The sequence below is a fragment of the Doryrhamphus excisus genome, chromosome 8 (assembly GCF_030265055.1).
Source record: "Doryrhamphus excisus isolate RoL2022-K1 chromosome 8, RoL_Dexc_1.0, whole genome shotgun sequence".
Classification (NCBI taxonomy): Eukaryota; Metazoa; Chordata; class Actinopteri; order Syngnathiformes; family Syngnathidae; genus Doryrhamphus; species Doryrhamphus excisus.
In genome coordinates this window covers 15050376-15071279 of record NC_080473.1, presented here as the reverse complement: position 1 = coordinate 15071279, position 20904 = coordinate 15050376, and the positions used below count along the sequence as shown (strand labels likewise).

General features: G+C 37.8%; 1 protein-coding gene across 2 annotated transcripts in view; it reads right to left on the bottom strand.

Moving 5' to 3' along the window:
- The window catches only part of lsamp (limbic system associated membrane protein), a 282520-nt gene that overhangs the window by 160610 nt on the left and 101006 nt on the right, over positions 1-20904 (bottom strand). Inside the window, exon 1 of one of the 2 annotated variants that reach the window (XM_058080763.1) lies at positions 17238-17289. The exons of the other annotated variant lie outside the window; for it this stretch is intronic. Coding sequence (XP_057936746.1) covers positions 17238-17274 — 37 coding nt within the window. The 5' untranslated portion in view covers positions 17275-17289. Of the gene's footprint in view, positions 1-17237; positions 17290-20904 lie in introns of those variants that run through there. 2 annotated transcript variants of the gene reach the window in all.

Genomic DNA, 20904 nt, shown 5'->3' with positions numbered 1-20904 from the left:
TTGAAGGAGATTATGGCTTGAGGAAAGAAACTGTTTTTTAGTCTGTTTGTCCGTGCCCTGATACATCTGTATCGCCGCCCAGAAGGTAGTCGCTGAAACAATTGTGCGGCAGGGTGAAAGGAGTTGAATTTCTTGAATTCAATAGTGTTTCTCACCTGAGTAACCCAAAATCCGTAAAACAGTTCGACAGAACTCTTAAAACAGCTGACGGTAAATGGTCTTTCACTTGTATAGCACTTTTCCAGACACTCAAATCGCTTTGACATTGCTAGCACGTTTACCAACTGATGACACAGCATGGAGAGCAACTGGGGATTCGCTATTTTGCCCAAGGACACTTCAACATGATCAAGGAGCGAGAGAGGATCGAACCTCCAACCTTCGGTTTGGGAGACAAAAAAGTAAGCTTCAAAACATTGCAAAGTTTGCACAGATTTGCCACAGAATCAGACATTTAAGACTGCAAAGTATCACACACAGGTCAATACTCTACGACCGTGGAGGCTACCATACATTGCAAAAAAAAAGGGCTAAACAGAAAATGCTTAGCCAAAGCAGTTATGCAAAAATACAATGCCGCAGTGACTTACAGCGGTTGATGCAGTAAAAATTATTAGCATATTTTCATAATAATTCTTCTCTTCCAGAGAATATAGAATACATCATGATGTGATGAAAAGCTCTTCCCTTGTGATTTCTGCAGCAATCTAATCCCGTTTTAAATGTTAATGTAAATATCTTCAGTGATGAATTAGACCTATCTATTTTAAAGTTGTTGACGGTGTTATTTTCCAAAGACAATAACTCTTTGGGACAAAGATGATTCTTTCCAAGTGCATGTTTTTTTGTGATCATCAATCAAAGCGGCTACAATATACTGAATTTTCAGTCAACCATGGTGCAAAAATAAAGTGCTGATAATTTGTTAAAAACAATATGCGGATGATGGATGGAAATGTGAAGAGTTGCTTGCAACATCAGCAACGGTATGTGCAAGAAGGAAACTGATATCACAAAAAACGGTGAACAACTAGTTGTCTCCCATAGTTTCATCACCAATTGAGTACTAATTGATATATTTCAGAAAAAAATGTGATGGCGTGAAGCGGCCAAATTCGAACTGTGATGTAGTGATGGACAACTGTATTAGAATAATAATACAAGTCACGCCCCAAGGCAAGGTGGCCTTATTACTTGGCTGGAATATATGATTGTCACAAGGTAAAGTGTACAATATAATTATATGCATAGTGCTATGTAGCAAGCTAATCAGAAAAACAGATTATTTCGAGAATTAGGCATGACTTTCCAATCACATGCCTGAATTATACCAATACTGAGACATACCAATAAAATTAAATAATCTTGAAATAACAATCAGAAAGTTCTTCCAGAATAACAAACAAAAAACAGACTGTGTACATATATTTATACTGTTATTTTTTTTAATTTTTTATACTGTTTATACTGTTTGTTGTGTATATTTTATATTTTAAATTTCATATTTTCATTTTTAATAGATGTGTCTGCACCTACTTCACCAAAACAAATTCCTAGTATGTGTTTGATCATACCTGGCAATATTTTTTTTAAATTCTGATTCTGATTAATATAATTAATTATGAAAATGACAACAACAATCATGGATATATTTTGCCTTTTCCCATCAGGGGTTAGCACAGCGAGGAATAGCCGGGAATGAAACCCGTTCCCAGCAGCATTAACTAACACACTTTAAACAATGTACTGTATATAAGATAATATTTGCAATATTAATAGCTCGTCAAAGTCTATTCACAGGAGTGTAAACTTCATGTTCCAAAACCAGATGCCGTGTGTGTGTTTGTTTGTATAAGAGTTGCAAAAACGGTTTAATCTGTGCTTTCAACCGACGTTGTACATCTTCACTGACAGTGGAATGATGCTTCATTTGTTCATTTGGCCGTGACCGAGCATCCTTTGCCGAGTTGGTTATGCACAGATTGTTGCGTTGTGACTGCTCACATCAATCACTATTTGGCCTCATTAGAGAACCCGAGCTCGTCCATATGGTAGAGTGTCCATGGTCACCGTATCCCAGTGAAGAGATTTGGCTCTCATATGTTCCACAGATGTTCAGCACTGGTCTTGCTGATTGTGTTACAGCACTGAGCGGACATGCCTGCGTGACAGTGCGAGCTTTGCAGCTGAGAAACCGAGATTGTCTCAGTTTGTCTTTGTCCCTCGCTCTCTCTCGCACACACAATCGACATTCTAAACCCATCTGGTGAGCTTATTGAGAAAATTAGCCTGTGCTAGTTGGTTTTGGAGAAGAGAGCGTGTATCTGGTCTGATCATCAGTCTATTACGGAGCTGGCAGATAGAAGTCGCAGCCACATATATGAACAATTTCAGTGAACACACTGTCCTGTATGTAATTTGAGGCTGTGGAAAAAAGCTCCAGAAACCCAAGAAAGCAAAGGGAAAACTTTAAAAATCCAAACAATCATGAGACCACAATGCTGTGTACTGATGAGCATAGTTAATCAGGATATGGTAATGGTAATGGTAATGATTTTATTTCATTTGAACATGCATCAGATTACAATTGAGTGCATCCCATAATCAGTTCACAGTTCCACATGTCCAAAAGGAGTAGGAAGAAGCAAAGCTTATTAAATCCTACCCCTCCATCTGGTACTTTTACAATCAGTAACTGTTATATTTGTTCACTTCCTGCTTTCCTAATCTAATTTAAGTTTTTTTTATTTTTAAATTTTTTTAATTTGATTTTTTATGCTAACATAATTTAAGTTTTTTTTAAATCAGTAACTGTTAGATTTGTTCACTTCCTGCTGTTTTCCTAATATGGTTTAAGGTTATTTATTTAAATTTTTTTAATTAAAAACATTTTTAATTTATTTTTTTATTTTAAAATTAAAAAAAAATTAAAATTTAAAAATTTTAAATTTTTACATTTTTAAAGTTTTTTAATTTTTTTATTTTTTTATTTTTTGTCACATACTGAAGTACGAGGTGATATGAGCATCCAATGACATAATGTGTACCATAGTAAGTGTCAATATAGTGATATATATAGCACATCATGACTGGTTCAAGACTCTTCATCCTTGTATTTAGCAAACATCAACTGCTTGTATTGTTTCTTGAATTGGCTCATCGTTGTGCATTGTTTGAGTTCCTTACTCAATCTCTTATATACTTAATGTAAAACATGCATATGCATGACAATACTTTGTCATTTTGTTATAACAACTAAACAGCCTTTTCTTAAACATGTACTTTCAGTATTTACATGGTTTTGCATATTTACTATTCTCCTCTTCCCCCTGTATCATTAACAATGACATCACATAAATGACATATCATGATTATATACACAATGTACTATTGAGGGAGCGAGGGTGTCATTGGTTTTGACTTTGTAGATTATTTAGACGTGTTTGCATTGATTTCTATTATGAAACGTGGTGGTTATCGAATAAAAAAGGAATGGACCGACTGTACTGCATGTGTGCGTGATTGTGACCGGTGACCGCGTTGAACTTGAGGCGCCGCTGCAAATGAATCATAAACGTATGAAAAGTACACCGGAGCTGCTTGTGATGCTAGTGTGATTAATTATTGATTTCAGTTAATGCTTTGCTGAATACCTAATGCTAAATACTTGAGGACTGCATTGATTATGTTTAATTTTCATGAGTTTCATTTCCCTTACAAATGACAGAGGCCGTTCTTGTTCCAAAGATAGGAAAAATACTTTTACAGAGCCATGTCAAAATATTATTATGTTGTGTAAAAGTTCATTTTCTTCCGTAATATAATTCAATTCAAATTATTGTAGGTTCATTGTGCATACAGTGAACATATTTTTGGTCTTAATTTAGATTTGTCTGGCGTAGAGTTAAAGAAAACCCCCAAATCCATGTGTATGGTGGTATTTGGTTACTCAGTCTCAAAGTACTCTTTGCTAATATTAATATGAATATTAATTTTAAAAAATAACGTCTGACCTTTGGATAAATAGAGTTGGTCTGTTGGCTAGTGTCTAAGGTCCTGTTCGCTGACAAAAGCAAATGTTGTCTCTTATTTGGAAATCAAGATCCTCGGGTCTGGAAGACAAAGGCTGCCTAAAGCCCAGTGTGAAGTTTCCCCTGGTTTTGGTCCACTTTGTTTTATCAATGTATATTTCTACCAGGGAATATTACCGCACCTCATACTTCAATCTGAAGAAAACCTTATTTGGAGATGGAGAACTTCATATTCCGACATGACCCGGCACCTGCCCCCAGTGCCCAAACCACTAGTAACTGTTTTACTGACAACAGTATTACTGTGCTGGAGACATCTTGACCACATGAGTGAGTTATCTCATGTGGTTCCTCTCAATGCAGAGCAGCAACGGCTCCACTCTGACTTTCTCCCGAATGACAGTGCTTCTCACCTTATCTCTCAGGGAGAGCCCAGCCACCCCATGGAGGAAACTCAATTTGGCTGCTTGTACCCGCGATCCCGTCCTTTCAGTCAATACCCAAAAGCTCAAGACCACAGATAAGGGTAGGAAAGTAGGTCGACTGGTAAATTGAGAGCTTTGCCTTTTGGCTCAGCTACTTCTTCACCACAGCAGACCGATGCAGAGTCTGCACCGCACCAATCTGCTTGTCCATCTCACGGTCCATCCTTCTTTCACTCATGAACAAGACCCCAAGGTATTAAACTCCTCTACTTGGGGCAAGATCTCATCCCTGACCGAGAGATGCACTCCACCCTTTTTCTGGGCAATTCTTCAAAGGTATTTTATATTTTGGTAAGAATTATGTGGGAAATTGAACGTGTTGGAGAAGTGCAGACCTCATCTCAAACTGACTACTATCACCTGAGGAAAAAAAAAAAAAACTCAGAAGGAGCTAAGCCAGTGTCTGAGACAGATGAACAAAGTAAGAGTGCTCTCTAGATAAGATAAGAAACCACAGGAAATAGACAGAAAAATGTATGAACCATTCCTTCTTGAACTGCAGTTACTGAAAAATGTAGAAAAGATTATCAACACGTTCAGCAAGAATAAGAGCTGGTGAATAAGTCACAACCAAAATGATCAATTTCCCCACAGTAGTCCTAAAAAAAACTGTTTGAACACAAAAATGTATTTAATGAGCCGTTCTGCAACCTGTGCTAATTTGGTAACTACAAAGCTAAGAGAGGCTTAGTGTATTATCATCCAAGATGCGGAAAGTATAGAGAAATATATATCTAATATCAAGATGACACAGAGACAGATTCATAACCAAACAGACTGCTACTGCAGACACATAGACAATGTGGATATACAGATGGATTTGTCTTTAAAGCTGATTTTCCTTTGTCTAAACAACATCAGGACATAAAAACCAGTATAAAAACCGGATGGGTGGGTGGACATCCAGTCCACGACTAATAGACCTGCATTCATTCATTTTCTACCGCTTATCCTCACGAGGGTCTCGGACGGTGCTGGAGCCTATCCCAGCTGTCTTTGGGCGAGAGGCGGGATACACCCTGGACTGGTGGCCAGCCAATCACAGGGCACATATAGACAATTAGATGACTAAAGGCTCTATTATACACTGTAACAATGTCAGTGACAGCACCATGAAAATTTTTAACCATCCATCATTTCACTGTAATTAAAACGCATACCATCACACTGTTAAAAAAAATACTCATAGTACATCAATGGTCTCTTATCCTCAAAAGGGTCACGGGTATGCTGGAGCCTATGCCAGCTGTCTTTGGGCGAGAGGCAGGGACTGGTGGCCAGCCAATCACAGGGCACATATAGACAAACAACCATTCACACTTTTTGGAATGTGGGAGGAAACCGGAGTACCCGGAGAAAACACAGGGAGAACATGCAGACTCCACACAGATAGCCCGAGGGTGGAATCGAACTCAGGCCTGCACGCAAAACCACTCAGTCACCGTGCAGCCTCTTCTATCATTCTTTCATTTTCTACCGCTTTTTCCTCACGAGGGTCACGGGCGTTGCTGGAGCCTATCCCAGCCTCTTCTATCATTCATTCATTCATTCATTCATTTTTTACAGCTTTTTCCTGTCTTCGCGCGAGAGGCGGGGTACACCCTGGACTGGTGCCCAGCCAATACAGGGCACATATAGACAAACAACCATTCACACTCACATTCATACCTATGGACAATTTGGAGTCTCCAATTAACCTAGCATGTTTTTGGAATTTGGAAGGAAGCTGGAGTCCCCGGAGAAAACCCGAGGATGGAATTGAACTGGGGTAATAGACCTGCAATCTGGAAGTCATCCTTGTTATTACTAATGAACTTTTATTCTACCAATGCCGACATTTGTGATATTTTTCTCATAGGCACTTTTTGTAATTATTTGTAAAAGTGTCCATTGTGGGTTTGACTGAAAGGTAGACTTTTCAGCTTTAGTTCTGCTGAGGGCCACTCTTTTGACATTATGTTCAGCCTGTGTTTACCCGTTTTTGTGCTCGAATGTATCATTCTCTGATCTAAGGACACAGGAGTGCAGTCTTCTGACTGCCCTGCCAATACACGCCATGTAGCTACATAGATCACGATAAGGAGACACTGACTGTATGGATTGCTTGAGAGTCTGCATTGTTGTGTCTTCATCCATTATTGATGCGCTCTGCTTTTTAGCAGGTGAAGAAGTACAGAAACTATTGTTAAATCATTAAAAGTCTGTAATTATATTGTAAAACCATTGGACTAATAGCTTTGTTAATTGCGGAACATATGTGTTGTTTTTTAAACAGAAGAAAAATACCGGTTGTTTTGGACACAGTCTGTCAGCAAGTACTATGAAACCTAAAAACAGCAGAAACACAGCCAGTTTTTGATGTGCAAAGATAACACTGCAGATATTGTAGTGGGTTCGGGTAAGGGGATAACCTCTGGACTGAATGGAATAAGCTATTCGGCATCAGCTTCAACCTTATCGTACTCTTTATGACTCCAAATTTTTCAATGTCATCTTGTGCCACCCAAGTATGAATAAGTTCACAAGATGTCACGACGGAATTTGGAAAGTCTTGCTCAAGAGCATTTTGCACAAGCAGATCCATATTTAATTTATAAGTTCACGCACTTGGTCATTCAGAGCGAACCAAAGCTAAAATGATAAAACACTTTTGCAATCAGACTGATCAAAAGACGAGATTAAAAATGGATGTTTCCTGCTTTTGATGGCATAATTACATCTCTTCTGTTGAGGAACACCAAAAAGGCAGCTTTCACTTCTTGTAACTTTATATAAAATAATTAAAAAGATAAGAACTGTATTTCATCTCATATCGCAGTAAAATAGACTCATTTTTAGCAGTTGATGTAGTAAAGGCCGGATTATTCCATTTTTTATAAAAAGAGAAAGAGAAGTCATAGAAAGGGTTATAAAAGAATGATACATTAGATGGCATTCAAAGCAATATTGTCTGAGATGTACACATGTACTGGGAATACTGCATTTGGTTATATTGAACTGATATGTTCAATATACAGAGTATATAGAGTTATGCATCTGCTATCCAGACAATTAATACACACATTATACTACACAAAGTCTACATTATACTGTCACTTCGCTTAAACCAGCATATATTTTTGTCGGCTTAAGTTTTGTGGAAAAAAAATATACACACTTTGTTACACTTTATACACACATTTTTCATGTCGCTGTTCATTTGGAACAAAGAGTTGCATCATAGTCTCACCGAGTTGATTTACCAAAAAATATTGTCTTGTGCACTTTGGCGGAAAGGGAGAAGGATTTTTTTTAAAGCCATATTTTGTAAACTCCTACTCCATACTAAATAACTACAGAATTATCATAAAGATATAAATATTTTGGGTACTTGTGTATCCAAAATTCCTAGCACAGATTATTGAAAAAAAAAAAACATGTCTCAAACCAATTGACTCGATCAATTAAAATGAATTTGTGAATAAATATAATAAAAACTAAAGAATGTTAATGTCTCAACTATCAGCGTCATATTATGATATCTAATCTATTCCAGTTCATAGTCAGTTCACATAATTTGTGACTGGAGCTTCATTAATTTCACAAACAAGGTCTTGCGGGGTTCAAATCATTGCCAGTGGGAGATTGGCATGGAGATTGTAATCCAATCAAGTCTGATCAGGAAAGCTCAATTCCTTTCCTTTCTCGTTTACAGTAAATGGCAATCGTGTCATGTAGAATCGTCTGTCTGTTTCGACTTGGATTAAGTTGATAACATACCGTACATGTTGATGTCTTTGTTTGAAACTTTGTTTTATAAGGGTGTTATCATTACTGGACCTTTAAAAGGGGACCTATTATGATCACTTTTTGACCCTTTGTATTGAGTTGTGGTCTCCTATAGAGCAGCTACACTCAATAACCCGCACAGAAAACTTTTTAGATTTTGCAGAATCTGCACCTATTCCAGCTGTAGTTCCTTTGATTTGTGCTTCCTGACAAAACTGTCTGTTTTAATTTATTCCCTAACCCATTCCGCTGTGATTGGTCACAAGTGCTTCTTAACTATGAACCATATAAGGAAGTCCGGCTTTCTGTGACATCACAAAGGAACGGTTAAACCACGCCTTTTCAAACTGAGCGTTTTGAGCCATCCCAAACTTCTTTCAGGGTTCACTTACAAATGTACAAACCTCATTATCTGAAACTTTGGCATGGTTTAACACGAGAAAAAACATTCTAACTACATTTATAGGTCAGAAAAGTGGAAAAAGCACAATAGTTTAATACTTTAATGGTGCAGTAAAATAAAATAAATAACAAACCTCAATCTGTTACACTTGACTTTGTCAGACATCTCTATTAATAGAAATAGTTCTCAGCCTGAAAGATGATAGTTGTGTCATATACATACAAGGTGAGGTTGATGCAACGTGGCATCCATACTCCCCAGCGGTGGTATTTACTACGTTTCATCATCGCTGGTGTGAGACGCCGCCATTTAGAAAAGAAATAAGGGGATTTTGGGGGTGACATTTGAGGCGGTAGGAGTTGTGGAGAGTGCTGAGTGATGGCTACAGCATTTGACTGAGCGAGAGCTGAGAGACGGTCACAGCATTAGATGGACGGATGAGATGAGATCACTGCTCCGAGATAGCAATAAAGGCAGAAGAAGAGAGCATAACTGAGAGGAAGCAGATGATAGAGATTTCCCGGTGTTCCCTCACCAAGCCTTCGTGAAGGTTTAAGCTCTTCTACTGTCAGCCTTTCAAAAACGGAAAAAAGCCAATGCCAAGCACAGAGTCTGACATGAACACATCACGGTGAAGAGAAGTCAAACCGATGGCAACACTCGAGAGAATGGAGGAATGCAGTAAATTGGTTTTTCGCCAACCCAGACCGTTGTGTATTAATAGGTAACATAAGAAATACACTCTTGAACAGTGAAAGGACGATAAAAGTCTAAAAACATTTATCGATATTTGTTCAGGAGAGTATGGGTCCATGTGTTTAGACTGCTTAGATGAAGATGACTGAAAATCAGGACACTTGGGCCATCAATGACAAGACGTGAAAATATAAATGATATTCAAGAGTGTGTGTCAGAGGTTCCAGTACTATTGTCAAAAATATTGATTTCAAATCCAAACTACTAATTTTCCTCTAAAGTCCAAGACACCTTCCCTGCTTTCTCCGTCATGCCTTCATGGACTTCTTCCGTGGTTTCGCTTGCCGCTCAATCATCACGGCCATCTTGATGTCATCACCATCTTCAAAACAGTTCCCCTTGATGATCCAATTAAGCTTCCGCATCCAGGTCGTGGGTGGGGAGGTTGCTCTACCACGATGTTGATCTTCTCGGATGGGAACTGTTGGATGCTCAGGGCAGCTACATTGTCATGGTGTACCGAACAAAGCAAACGCGGCGAGATCTCTTTGTAGATGGATAGATTGATTGTCTGGCACCGCATCAATAGCTTGCAGTGTCTGATGCTTCTCATATCAAAGAATGCTAACAACATCAACAGTCCTGGAACACCTCATATGTTGTGCCATTGGAACACAAACAGAAAAGTATCCGGAATCTGAACACAATTGGGTTGATATAGTTGGGTCAACTCTGCATTAGCTAAGATCCCGATTGGTTATTTAAAGCTTTCGTGGGTGGCTATTCCATATCGACCAACGATAACTCAATGAGGGAACCCACTTTGGACTTCAGACAGATCATCTTGCCCATTGCAGTCCAAGGTTCGTCTCCTTACAATTTTCTGTGCACGAATGTTACTGTTTGCATTAAAGCAGCTTTCAAAAAGTAGGAATATGGACATTCATTCATTCATTTTCTGCCGCTTAGGTGTGCTGGAGGGGTGCTGGAGCCTATCCCAGCTGTCTTCGGGCGAAAGGCGGAGTACACCCTGGACTGGTCGCCAGCCAGCCAATCACAGGGCACATATAGACAAACAACCATTCACACTCACATTCATACCTATGGACAATTTGGAGACGCTAACTAACCTAGCATGTTTTTGGAATGTGGGAGGAAACCGGAGTACCCGAAGAACATGCAAACTCCACACAGAGATGGCCGAGGGTGGGATTGAACTCAGGTCTCCTTGCTGTGAGATCTGTGCGCTAACCACTAGACCGCCGTGCAGACCGGAATATGGACAATTTTCATTAAAAAAAAACACACGCATTGAGCAGAAATGATTGAATTAACAGGACAACTGATGGGACACTACTGCAAGTATATTATGCTTAGGACTTAGTACTTAGGACTGTTTCAGTATGACATTCAACTCATGTATGGTGAACTTGATACTTCTTGTCTAGACTGTTCACAGCCTCAGTGCAAAATCGTAAAAGGGGGGATGTAAACTGTGAGCTCCTGATCCCTTCCGGCCAATTAAAAAGTGCTGGGCTATAAAAGGCAAAATACAAAATGTTTCTCTAGTAAGTAAGGCATTGTGGAGAACAGAACCTTGCAGACTAGTCCGATATTGGCCCGGTTTACTGGATCGAATATAAGAAAAAAAAAAATATATATATATATATATAACCCGTCTGATCAAATCCAAGCAGCCAAATTATCACACAAATGCTGACGACTGACATGCCGTAAACTTTACTGGAGCACACTAACTCCCTAACACAGTTGTAAAGCCCGGATTATGTTCCTGAACCTCCTAGCTTCACATACACATCCCCAAAAGCTGTCATCTCAAGCTGTGTGGAGTTTAAGAAGAAAGGGTGCAATTTTTGCCACACAAAGTGCATCAATAGGCAGCGGCGGTAATGAAAAGTTCAACACCACATCATGCAATATTTGCAAAAGCATAACGATGTGTAGTATGGAGAGTTTTTTTTTGTTTTTTTTTTTTACAGTGGACTTGAGCTCAGAAGAAAAGTGAGCCACGGTAATCATTTGTGTCATTTCCATATTTGCAGATTTCTCTGTGCACTTTCAACAAGTCTGGAGAGTGACAGACTCTTCAACGCAGCCGTGAAAGTGAAAGGAAGAGCCGACTGACAGCCGAGATCGCTTAAATGTTCATTTTTCTGAAAAACAATCTGCCTCTCATGGTGATGTACCTTCATTTATGTTAAATTATGAGTATCTTCAGAAGCAATATGCCATTATTTGTATGTTAGGGTATAATAATGTAAGTTATTGTCATCATTGCGGCTAATTTTTGTGAAGTATCTCATTATAGTTTTTAATTCCAATACATTTTTCATAATGTAAACTTTTACGTATTTCACTTTATTTGTATTGAATTTTATTTTGAACTCTTGAAAGGTGCCGCTGGGTCCGAGGACCAATCAAAAATGCTATTAAAAGTTATGTGCATTTAAAGTTTCAGTAAAAGCAGCAGCAATATTGCAAAACTTGAGGTATGAGCAATTTGATTAATTCCTTCAGGGGGAGCAGACTATTTGTTGCACAGTTTAAACATGGTGGTTTTAAAATGTCTATATTGTGCCAAGCACGTGCATACAAATCTATTGCAAGAATAAGAAATGAGAAAAAAACGGTTTGCATCAGTATCAGATTGATATCGGCTGATATCAAATGGAGCAGTGTCAGTATCAGACATGAAAAGATGGTATCGAGACATCCCAAATCAGGTTCCTTTTCATACACAATACAGATAAATGCATGCTAGTACTGTATGTAGTCTACTGTGTAAAAGTATAAGTGCATCGATAGTTTTTTTTCCACAGCATCCACAGAAGTAAAACAATAAATAATCGCAGTTTTAAAAAAAAATACAAAACCATTGTCTGGAAAAAGTCATACAGTCATTTGATTTTACCGCTGCCGATTTGTGTGTCATCAATGAACCAGGAAATAGCTTGCAAACAAACACAAATACTCCCCCTTTTTTCACTTTTTCAAGCAGGCCTCGGTATGGGTTTACTCTCTAATGAGTGATTTAAGTTGTACAATACCCGAGTACCTCAGTTTTTAACCCTTTTTGTGTGTAAAACCGCATTGTCTAAAAACTGAAACCATTCTGACAGGAAATAATTTCAGAGATTTCAATATTGTGGAATGCGTCTGGTGGTCGCAACAGATTCAGTGTGGGGTTAAGGTAATATAATTTAAGGTAATGCTTCAATGTTTATTGTCATTGCTGCCGCCTACAGACCAGAATACTACATTTCACTTGTATTTCAATGTGTTTTGACCAATAATAGGCAGCAAAACAACAATCATTTATGAATTTGTTCCTGTCAGAAAATAAAGTATATATATTTAAAGCAGGGGTCTCAAACTCAATTTACTTGGGGGCCACTGGAGCTAGGGTCTGGGTGAGACTCGCAAACTAGAGAGCTAGCGACCTAAACGGTAGCCTTCAAGTTATTTCCTTTAAACTTAAATAGCAAAAAACGTACCACTTCCACACGGATAGGGAGGATAACTATTAACAGTTATTTAACCTTTAACATGAACATTAATCAAACGTAATAATTTTTTATTACGCAGGCCGCAAACTTTCAAACTTTCAAACTTTAAACTTTCATGTCAAGGCGGGGGCCTCAAACTAGTGTCTTGCGGGCCACATTTGGCCCGCGGGCCGCATGTTTGAGACCCCTGATTTAAAGGGACTGATGATCGAACCACAATACTGCAAGGGACGACTGTATTACAAGATTCGATGTTGGGTGTGTGATTCAAGATGGCTGAATATAATATATCGAAAACAACTGGTGCGTTCATGGTATCACAGAAAATAACAAACCAAATGACGGTCTTTCAGAGTAGGCTTTATTTGCCTTGCTTTGTTATGGAAAAACAAAGTATTTACATTTTTCTTAGGCACCTTGTAAAATATACACAAAACATGTCTTTCTGAGCTCTGAATGGCTGGTAAGACAAAGATGAGGTGCTATTCACTGACTAAATTAATGATAGACCAAACCATTAATCCTTGCTAATTATATGACTAGAACTTTAAGCCACTCTATTAGCCGTGCTGTTACCCACATAAAAGCACATAATACTTTAATGCACCACCCACTACAGTGTATTTAAATGACACGGGTCTAGATGTGTTGGGTTCATAATCAGAGCAGCTAATCTTTGGGAATTGGTTGGTTGTGTAGTTCATAAAAAAACCTGGAACATCGTGCACCTCCAAACAAAGGAAAAAAAAACAAAAAAAAAACGGGTGCTCACATTACTCGGTAAAAGAAATATGCACAAATGTTAGGCTTCCATAAACAATCACAAGGTTACATAACTGGCAAACACGAACCATATTAACACTTCAGGATTAAAGACATTTGCATATCATGAATGCACTCATCTGAGCGACGCACAAACAAACCTAATCATTTAGAGCTCGGGAAGTCACATAAATGACTAATAAGAAATGCACTTGAAATTAAATGTTTAGATTACGGGTGTTCAAAGTGTGTCCCAGGGGCCATTTGTGGCTTGTTACAGTTTTTTTTTTTAATAGCCCTCTGCACACATTGTGAAAATATAAACAAAAAAATACTATTAAAAGAATATTATTACAAGAATAGCAACTTTTCCCCCACAAATGGACAAACTGTGACGTATAAAAAAATAGTACTGGAAAATAGGTGGGTTCACGAGAGGGTTACAAAGAAAACCTTGCTCTTTGACTTCAATCAGGACCTGTTGTTTGCAAGCACACTTTCCACCTCTATTCACACAGAAGGTTGGCAGGGTGCATCCATTTGCTACTGGAGTTCTGGCCTTTTTCACAGTCCTTTCACACGGCTCAAGCGTGATTGCATGCCCGAGCCATGCATCACCCCGTTCTGTACTGCTGTCACTGGTTAATATTGTGGGGTCAGATAGTTTTGTAAGGCCTCGCTTTTCAACAGCAAGAAGAAAGCGACACATACAGCACATCAGCAAAACTTAAACTCTAACTTTATTGCTTCCAGTACTAATACAATAAAAAAAAAAAATGAACTTGATGGTGTGGTCGTACTGCAGGCTATGCGACATCCTGTGCAAAAACAGCAAACAAAAAAAAAACAAGTGATGGAGCACAGAGGCCCCCGAGGCGCCCTCAGGGAGAGTAGAAATAACACCCAGGTGGAATACTTTGGAACGCCACTGCTTAAAAGGTCAGGGTCAGCTATAACCGTGGAACACCCAATGGAATGAGATTACCAACTAAGTGCATCCATAGAGCTGCGATGTGCAATTGAAGCACTGATACATTACGCTGCCATTCTTCCGTTGCGCTCATCTGCTGCAGTTCATTCCCACACGGAACTCTCAATGTTGCAATGCAATGGGTTGCTCGTGTTAGCGGGCACATGGCGACATTTGCATTAAATGTCTGACAATAATTTGCATCGCCGACAACATAGTCATCAGATTATGTGGTGGTGAATGACGATGTTGAATTTATTTGTGTATTTGTAAATATAAGGGCACCGTGAGCATCTCCTCTCTACCATCTGAGTCGGACCACGGCATCTGACAGAATCTGTTTCTCAGTATGTCGCCAGTAATATAATTTTAGAATACCATGTTATACAGTAAACCTCGGATATATCGGATTCAATTGTTCCCACTGGTTTTGTCCGATATAAGCAAAATCCGTTATATGCGTATACCGGAAAATGTCCGTTTTACATATATATCGGATTTATATCCGGTATATGCGTAAATCGGATTTTATCCGTTATAAAAAGGCACTTCCTTGACTATGTTTCCAATGTACCTGGACGCGCAGGCAACGCTGCAAATGCTGCAAATGACGTCGTATAGCGGCCTGTCACGATTCGGCGAATCGGAGCGCCACGATGCGGCCATCCGATATATGCGAGGGAAATTTAATGGAAATGCATTGGAACGGGACTGGAGATTTTGTCCGAAATAGGCGAAATCCGTTATAAAAAATCCGATATATGCAATGAATTTTTATTGGAAATGCATTACAGAAAAATCAAGTCTTTTTTATCTGTCCATTGTGAGCGAATTTCCGATATATCCGAGTCCGATATATCCAAGGTTTACTGTATTGTTATATTGTCAGAGACATTGTCACTGTGGAAAAGACAGGAAGCAGAACCAGAGGTAGCAGAGATGAGAATGGTGGGGTTCTCATTGGGAGTGACCATGATGGATAGGATCATGTGAACATGTATTAAGTTAGAGACATTGGAGATGAAGTCAGAGAGTCCAGACTGAAGAGGAGCGATAGTGAATATATTGGTAGAAGGATTCTACCAGGTTGGAGACGTAGAGGAAGACCAAAGAGGAGGTTTATGGAGGACATGAGGGTAGTTGGTGTGAGATGCAGAAGACAGGTTTGGATGGAGGAGATTAATTTTCTGTGGCAACCCCTGAAGAGAAAAGCCCAAAGAGAAAGAAGAAGATGTAATGACTTTAATATAAATCTGAGGTCATTATTCTTGCTAACTGAACTATAAAATTAAGAAAAAAAAAGTAATACGGGAGTTGCTTGCAGTACTTTACTCAACTTCATCATCCCAGCAGGGGTCATAGGACTAAGAATTTGGACTGTTGACCACATCTTGACCGCCTTCCCTAAATACCAGAGGTCCTCATCTTGTTAGGGTGGAGTATACGTAAGATGGAAGATGCTTGTCACTGCTGTCCTTCCATAAAGAAGTTGTATGTTTTGCATTACAACAGATGCATTAAAACATATTTGTATGCATCAGTAAGCCAGTGACATGCACAAATATGATGTGTACAAGTCTAGATGTGATGAAAATTGTATGGAATATTGTAAAAAAAAACAAATGTTCTTATTCTTATATGTCCTTTAAATTGCCCCTTGGGGATAAATAGTGTTTTTGAACTTGAACTTCATCATGCCCACTGAAAGATTGCTCCACTCAATGTGATATATTTCCTATTTATTCATTGTTTTTCATTCAGATTATTATAATTATTCGATATTCTCTTTATTATTGTGTTTTTTCCCCCGCCAAAAAGACAAGGAAATGAGTTGACTTTTACGTGACCACAATCTCACACCACGCCACCGCGATCAACTGCCAATTGTTTCCCTCACACAGAGCCACAGGCTGACTACACCGATTTGTCTCAAGTCAATTGAACTTTTCATCACAGCATCGCCGAAGGACACTTTGCAAGTCCGAGACTTATTTTAGTTGTCAACGGCAACTGGCACACAGGAAGTGTTTTGCACCTTTCTTGGCGGTAAAGAAAAGAAAAGAATAAAAACAGGTTGATGGATGATTTTAGTGATCTGTGTATTTGCACACACAGTCGAGGCAGCTGAACACATCAAAATATGATGCAGTTTGACATATTTGAAGTTTTCAGACTTAAATTTGAGACTTGTTTTTTTTCAAAAATAAGAAAACCAATGTGACTGTTGTGTTGATGTAATTGGGTTGCAGAGCCAAAACCATAAAAAATATCTCTCTTAGCTCTGTCCAACCAGCCAGAATGCATTATTTAACATTCCTTCACAAGAAGAAAGGATAAGCATGGAAGTAGTCTCCAGCCAAAACATCATCATTAAGTTCATAACTCTGATCGTTTAACTAATAACTCCAAAATAATTACAAATATTAAAATGAGGCGTGTTATTATAGGGTCTATCAGTACAGAGCAATCGGTAATTGCTGAAATTCTTTCAGAAAACAAAAAGAGTCTACGTTTTCTCCCATAAAGTCAATAAACAGACAAGAGGGGAAATGATTTGGACTTGGCAGATTTAAATGGATCAGAAAACTTCCCAACCTCTTTCATCAGGAGATCTGTGATCAGCCCCATCCATCAAATTGGGCCGGCTAAGTGCAGGCAGACTTAGGCGTTTATCAGTACCTCATCTTCTAGATAAGACTTCTCTCTGATAACAGGGAATAAAAGATGAAGATCAGCATGGGGGCTGCTGTCAGTTCCTTGGGAAAAGGGAGACATCTGCTGGTTATTTGCGGTCCTACAAGTCTTCTTTTTTTGTTTCTATGGGAAGCCTTGTGTCTGCATCCTTCATGATTTATGTTTCCCTTGGTACACAAGATAAATTATCTGTCCTGGGAATCCAAAATACAGTACATCATTTTTTGCTTGGATATTCTCTATAAGTAAAGTTACAGTTCCCCGACCAGTGTTTTCACTTAGTATTCTAGATGGGGTTCGATAACTTATTGCTTTCTGAAACAGTGGCTGCAATAAAACTTTATCTGCTCCAAGTGGTTACTATTTCCTATTGAAATGCTGTACTTACAATATGGGAGTCATACAATTTACCCCAGAAGTGTGCAAATAGGCCACATTATTTTGGTGCCGTCTTACTGTAAATATTTTGAGAGAAGGTGCGGACTGGGTTTAATTCTAGTGGCCAGAAATATTTCAATATTGAACAAAGCAAAATTTATTCTCAATAAGAAATCACTCCACACTCTTTATTGCTCTCTGGTTCTACCATATCTTACTTATTGTGTGGAAATATGGGCTAATAACTATAAAAGCAATCTTCACTCGCTAAATGTACTGCAAAAAAGGTCAGTAGGGGTAATTCATAATGCCGCCTACAGAGAACATACTAACTCCTTATTTCTAAAATCACAAATACTTGCTGATATAGTTCATCTTCAAACAGCTAAAATAATGCATAAGGCTAAAAACAACCAATTAGCTAAAAATGTCATCCAATACTTCTCTACAAGAGAGGAGAAATATGATCTCAGGGAAGAAGTACATTTGAAACACTTCTATGCTAGGACTACGTTATGCTAGCCATAGCATTTCAGTATGTGGAATCAAACTATGGAATGGATTGAGTAAGGAAATCAAACAATGCACAACGATGAGCCAATTCAAGAAACAATACAAGCAGTTGATGTTTGCTAAATACAAGGATGAAGAGTCTTGAACCAGTCATGATGTGCTATATATATCACTATATTGACACTTACTATGGTACCCATTATGGCATTGGATGCTCATATCACCTCCTACTTCGGTACGTGATTAAAATTTTATTTTATTTTATTTTATTTTATTTTATTTTATTTTATTTTATTTTATTTTATTTTATTTTATTTTATTTTATTTTATTTTCATTTCATTTCATTTCATTTCATTTCATTTCATTTCATTTCATTTCATTTCATTTCATTTCATTTTATTTTATTTTATTTTATTTTATTTCATTTTATTTTATTTGGAAAGCAGGAAGTGAACAAATGTAACAGTTGCTGATTGTAAAAGTACCAGATGGAGGGGTAGGATTTAATAAGCTTTGCTTCTTCCTACTCCTTTTAACTGTGAACTTATTATGGGATGCACTCAATTGTAATCTGATGCATGTTCAAATGAAAAAAAAACATTACCATTACCATTATCATTACCATTATCATACCATTATCATGTTGGGTTGAAATGAGACCCATATTGACATGGGGATGGTTGTCACAATAATATTTTAATGGGAAAACTCATTTTAAAAAGACAGAACTGAATTTGAAGATGGTAGAGTATCGGTATCTCAACCTGAAGGTTGCGGGTTTGGTTTTATACAGTATCCATCAATTCAATATTTCCATTATATTTGTGAAAGAAATGTCACAATACAGCACTCGGGAAGCGATCATATGAAAGAGAATACATCAAACTCTTGAATAGAATTGTGCTCTTTTTTAGAATTGTAACTTGACATGCCTGAATCTATTGTCTCACTTCTGAGCCTGCTTCCTGTTGCTATAGAAACGTCAGACGGATAAAAGGAAAAAAAAATGAGCTCCTCTGTGCACGTGTGTGTGTGAGAAGTAGTTTTCAAAGACGCCTGTTGAGCTGTGTATAATGACTACAATGTGTACTCAAACTCATCTGTGCGCTGAATGAAGACGCCTTCATCACTTCACTTCTGACAGTGTCAGTACCTTCTGCATCCACACACACACACACACACACACACACACACACACACAATATTTCACTGTGGGAACAGATGCAGTGCCTGCCTTATCAATGTGTATCTGTTTTTACAAGATGATATATCCCTATCCCTAAATAATTCCAAATTTGTATTATGGTAATTTACTTTGAGTGCATAGCTAATATAGCATAGCATAGCACGAGAATATAAATTTAAAATATAAAATATAGCATCGCTATCACAGGTAGCTGACATAGCCTAACCCAATTTGGTGCTCATGTTCAAGGAATCTGATAGATATGTTTTTATTGTGCAAAAATTATGCAAAAAAAGAAATTTTTGTTTTTGTGTTACTACCCCAACCTTCCATAAGTGGGTTGTTCTCTTGGAATATCTTCGTAATAAAATTTTTTCAGCATTACATATTTTCAGGTATTCCTCAAAAAACATTTTTTTGCTATCATACCATTCACATTTCTACCTTACCTTTTATAAATTTTAAGAAATTTTAGTTTTTGTGTTACTACCCCAACCTTCCATAAGTGGGTCAAAAATTACCCGGTCAGGATGTTCTCTTGAAATATCTTCGTAATGAAAATTTTTCATCATTTCATATTCCAGGTATTCCTCAAAAAACATGTTTTTGCTATCATACCATTCACATTTTTAACTTATCTTTTATACATTTTAAGAAATTTTACTTTTTGTGTTACTACCCCAACCTTCCATAAGTGGGTCAAAAATGACCCGGTCAGGTTGTTTTCTTGAAATATCTTCGTAATGAAAATATTTCATCATTTCATATTCCAAGTATTCCTCAAAAAACATGTTTTTGCTATGATACCATTCACATTTTTAACTTACCTTTTATAATTTTATAATTTATAATTTCAAAAATGACCCACATGTATTTTCTATAGAGTAGTAGAGTAGACTAGTATGTAGACTAGTATGGGTCATTTTTGACCCACTTATGGAAGAGTGTAGGGTCCAGTCACTCGTGCATCTAAGGATTAAGGGGACGGTAAGATATCCTTAATTGTTGTGTAAAATAACAATTGGACACATCTTTTTGTATCTTTAACTTGGAATTTAAATATAACTTCTTTTTTTTGTATACCCAAATAATAATAATCATGGAAATTGTCACAGCACCCAACCTTTGCAAAGATGTTGTGGTTTAATACAAGTTATCATGAGAACATGCAGTGACACATAATGGCCACTGGATGTCAGTAGAGCCTCCCACTTTGTATTGTGTTGCTGCACCCCTTCAACCAAAAATTATGCAACAGTAGAGGAACAACTCAGTCCCTACAGGATTTCGCTGGCTTTTTTTGTCATTGTTGCGGCCTTAAACGTCTGATTTTGTGGCAGATCTCTATATATTTTTGTTAATGTTGCATCAGCTGGTTATTTATTAGTCATCAATGTTCATAGATGTTCTTTGTTCCTGCACAAAATGTATGTATTTTATGAAGTAAGTCACAATGAAACAGACTTAAATAAGAAAGCAGACAGTGTACT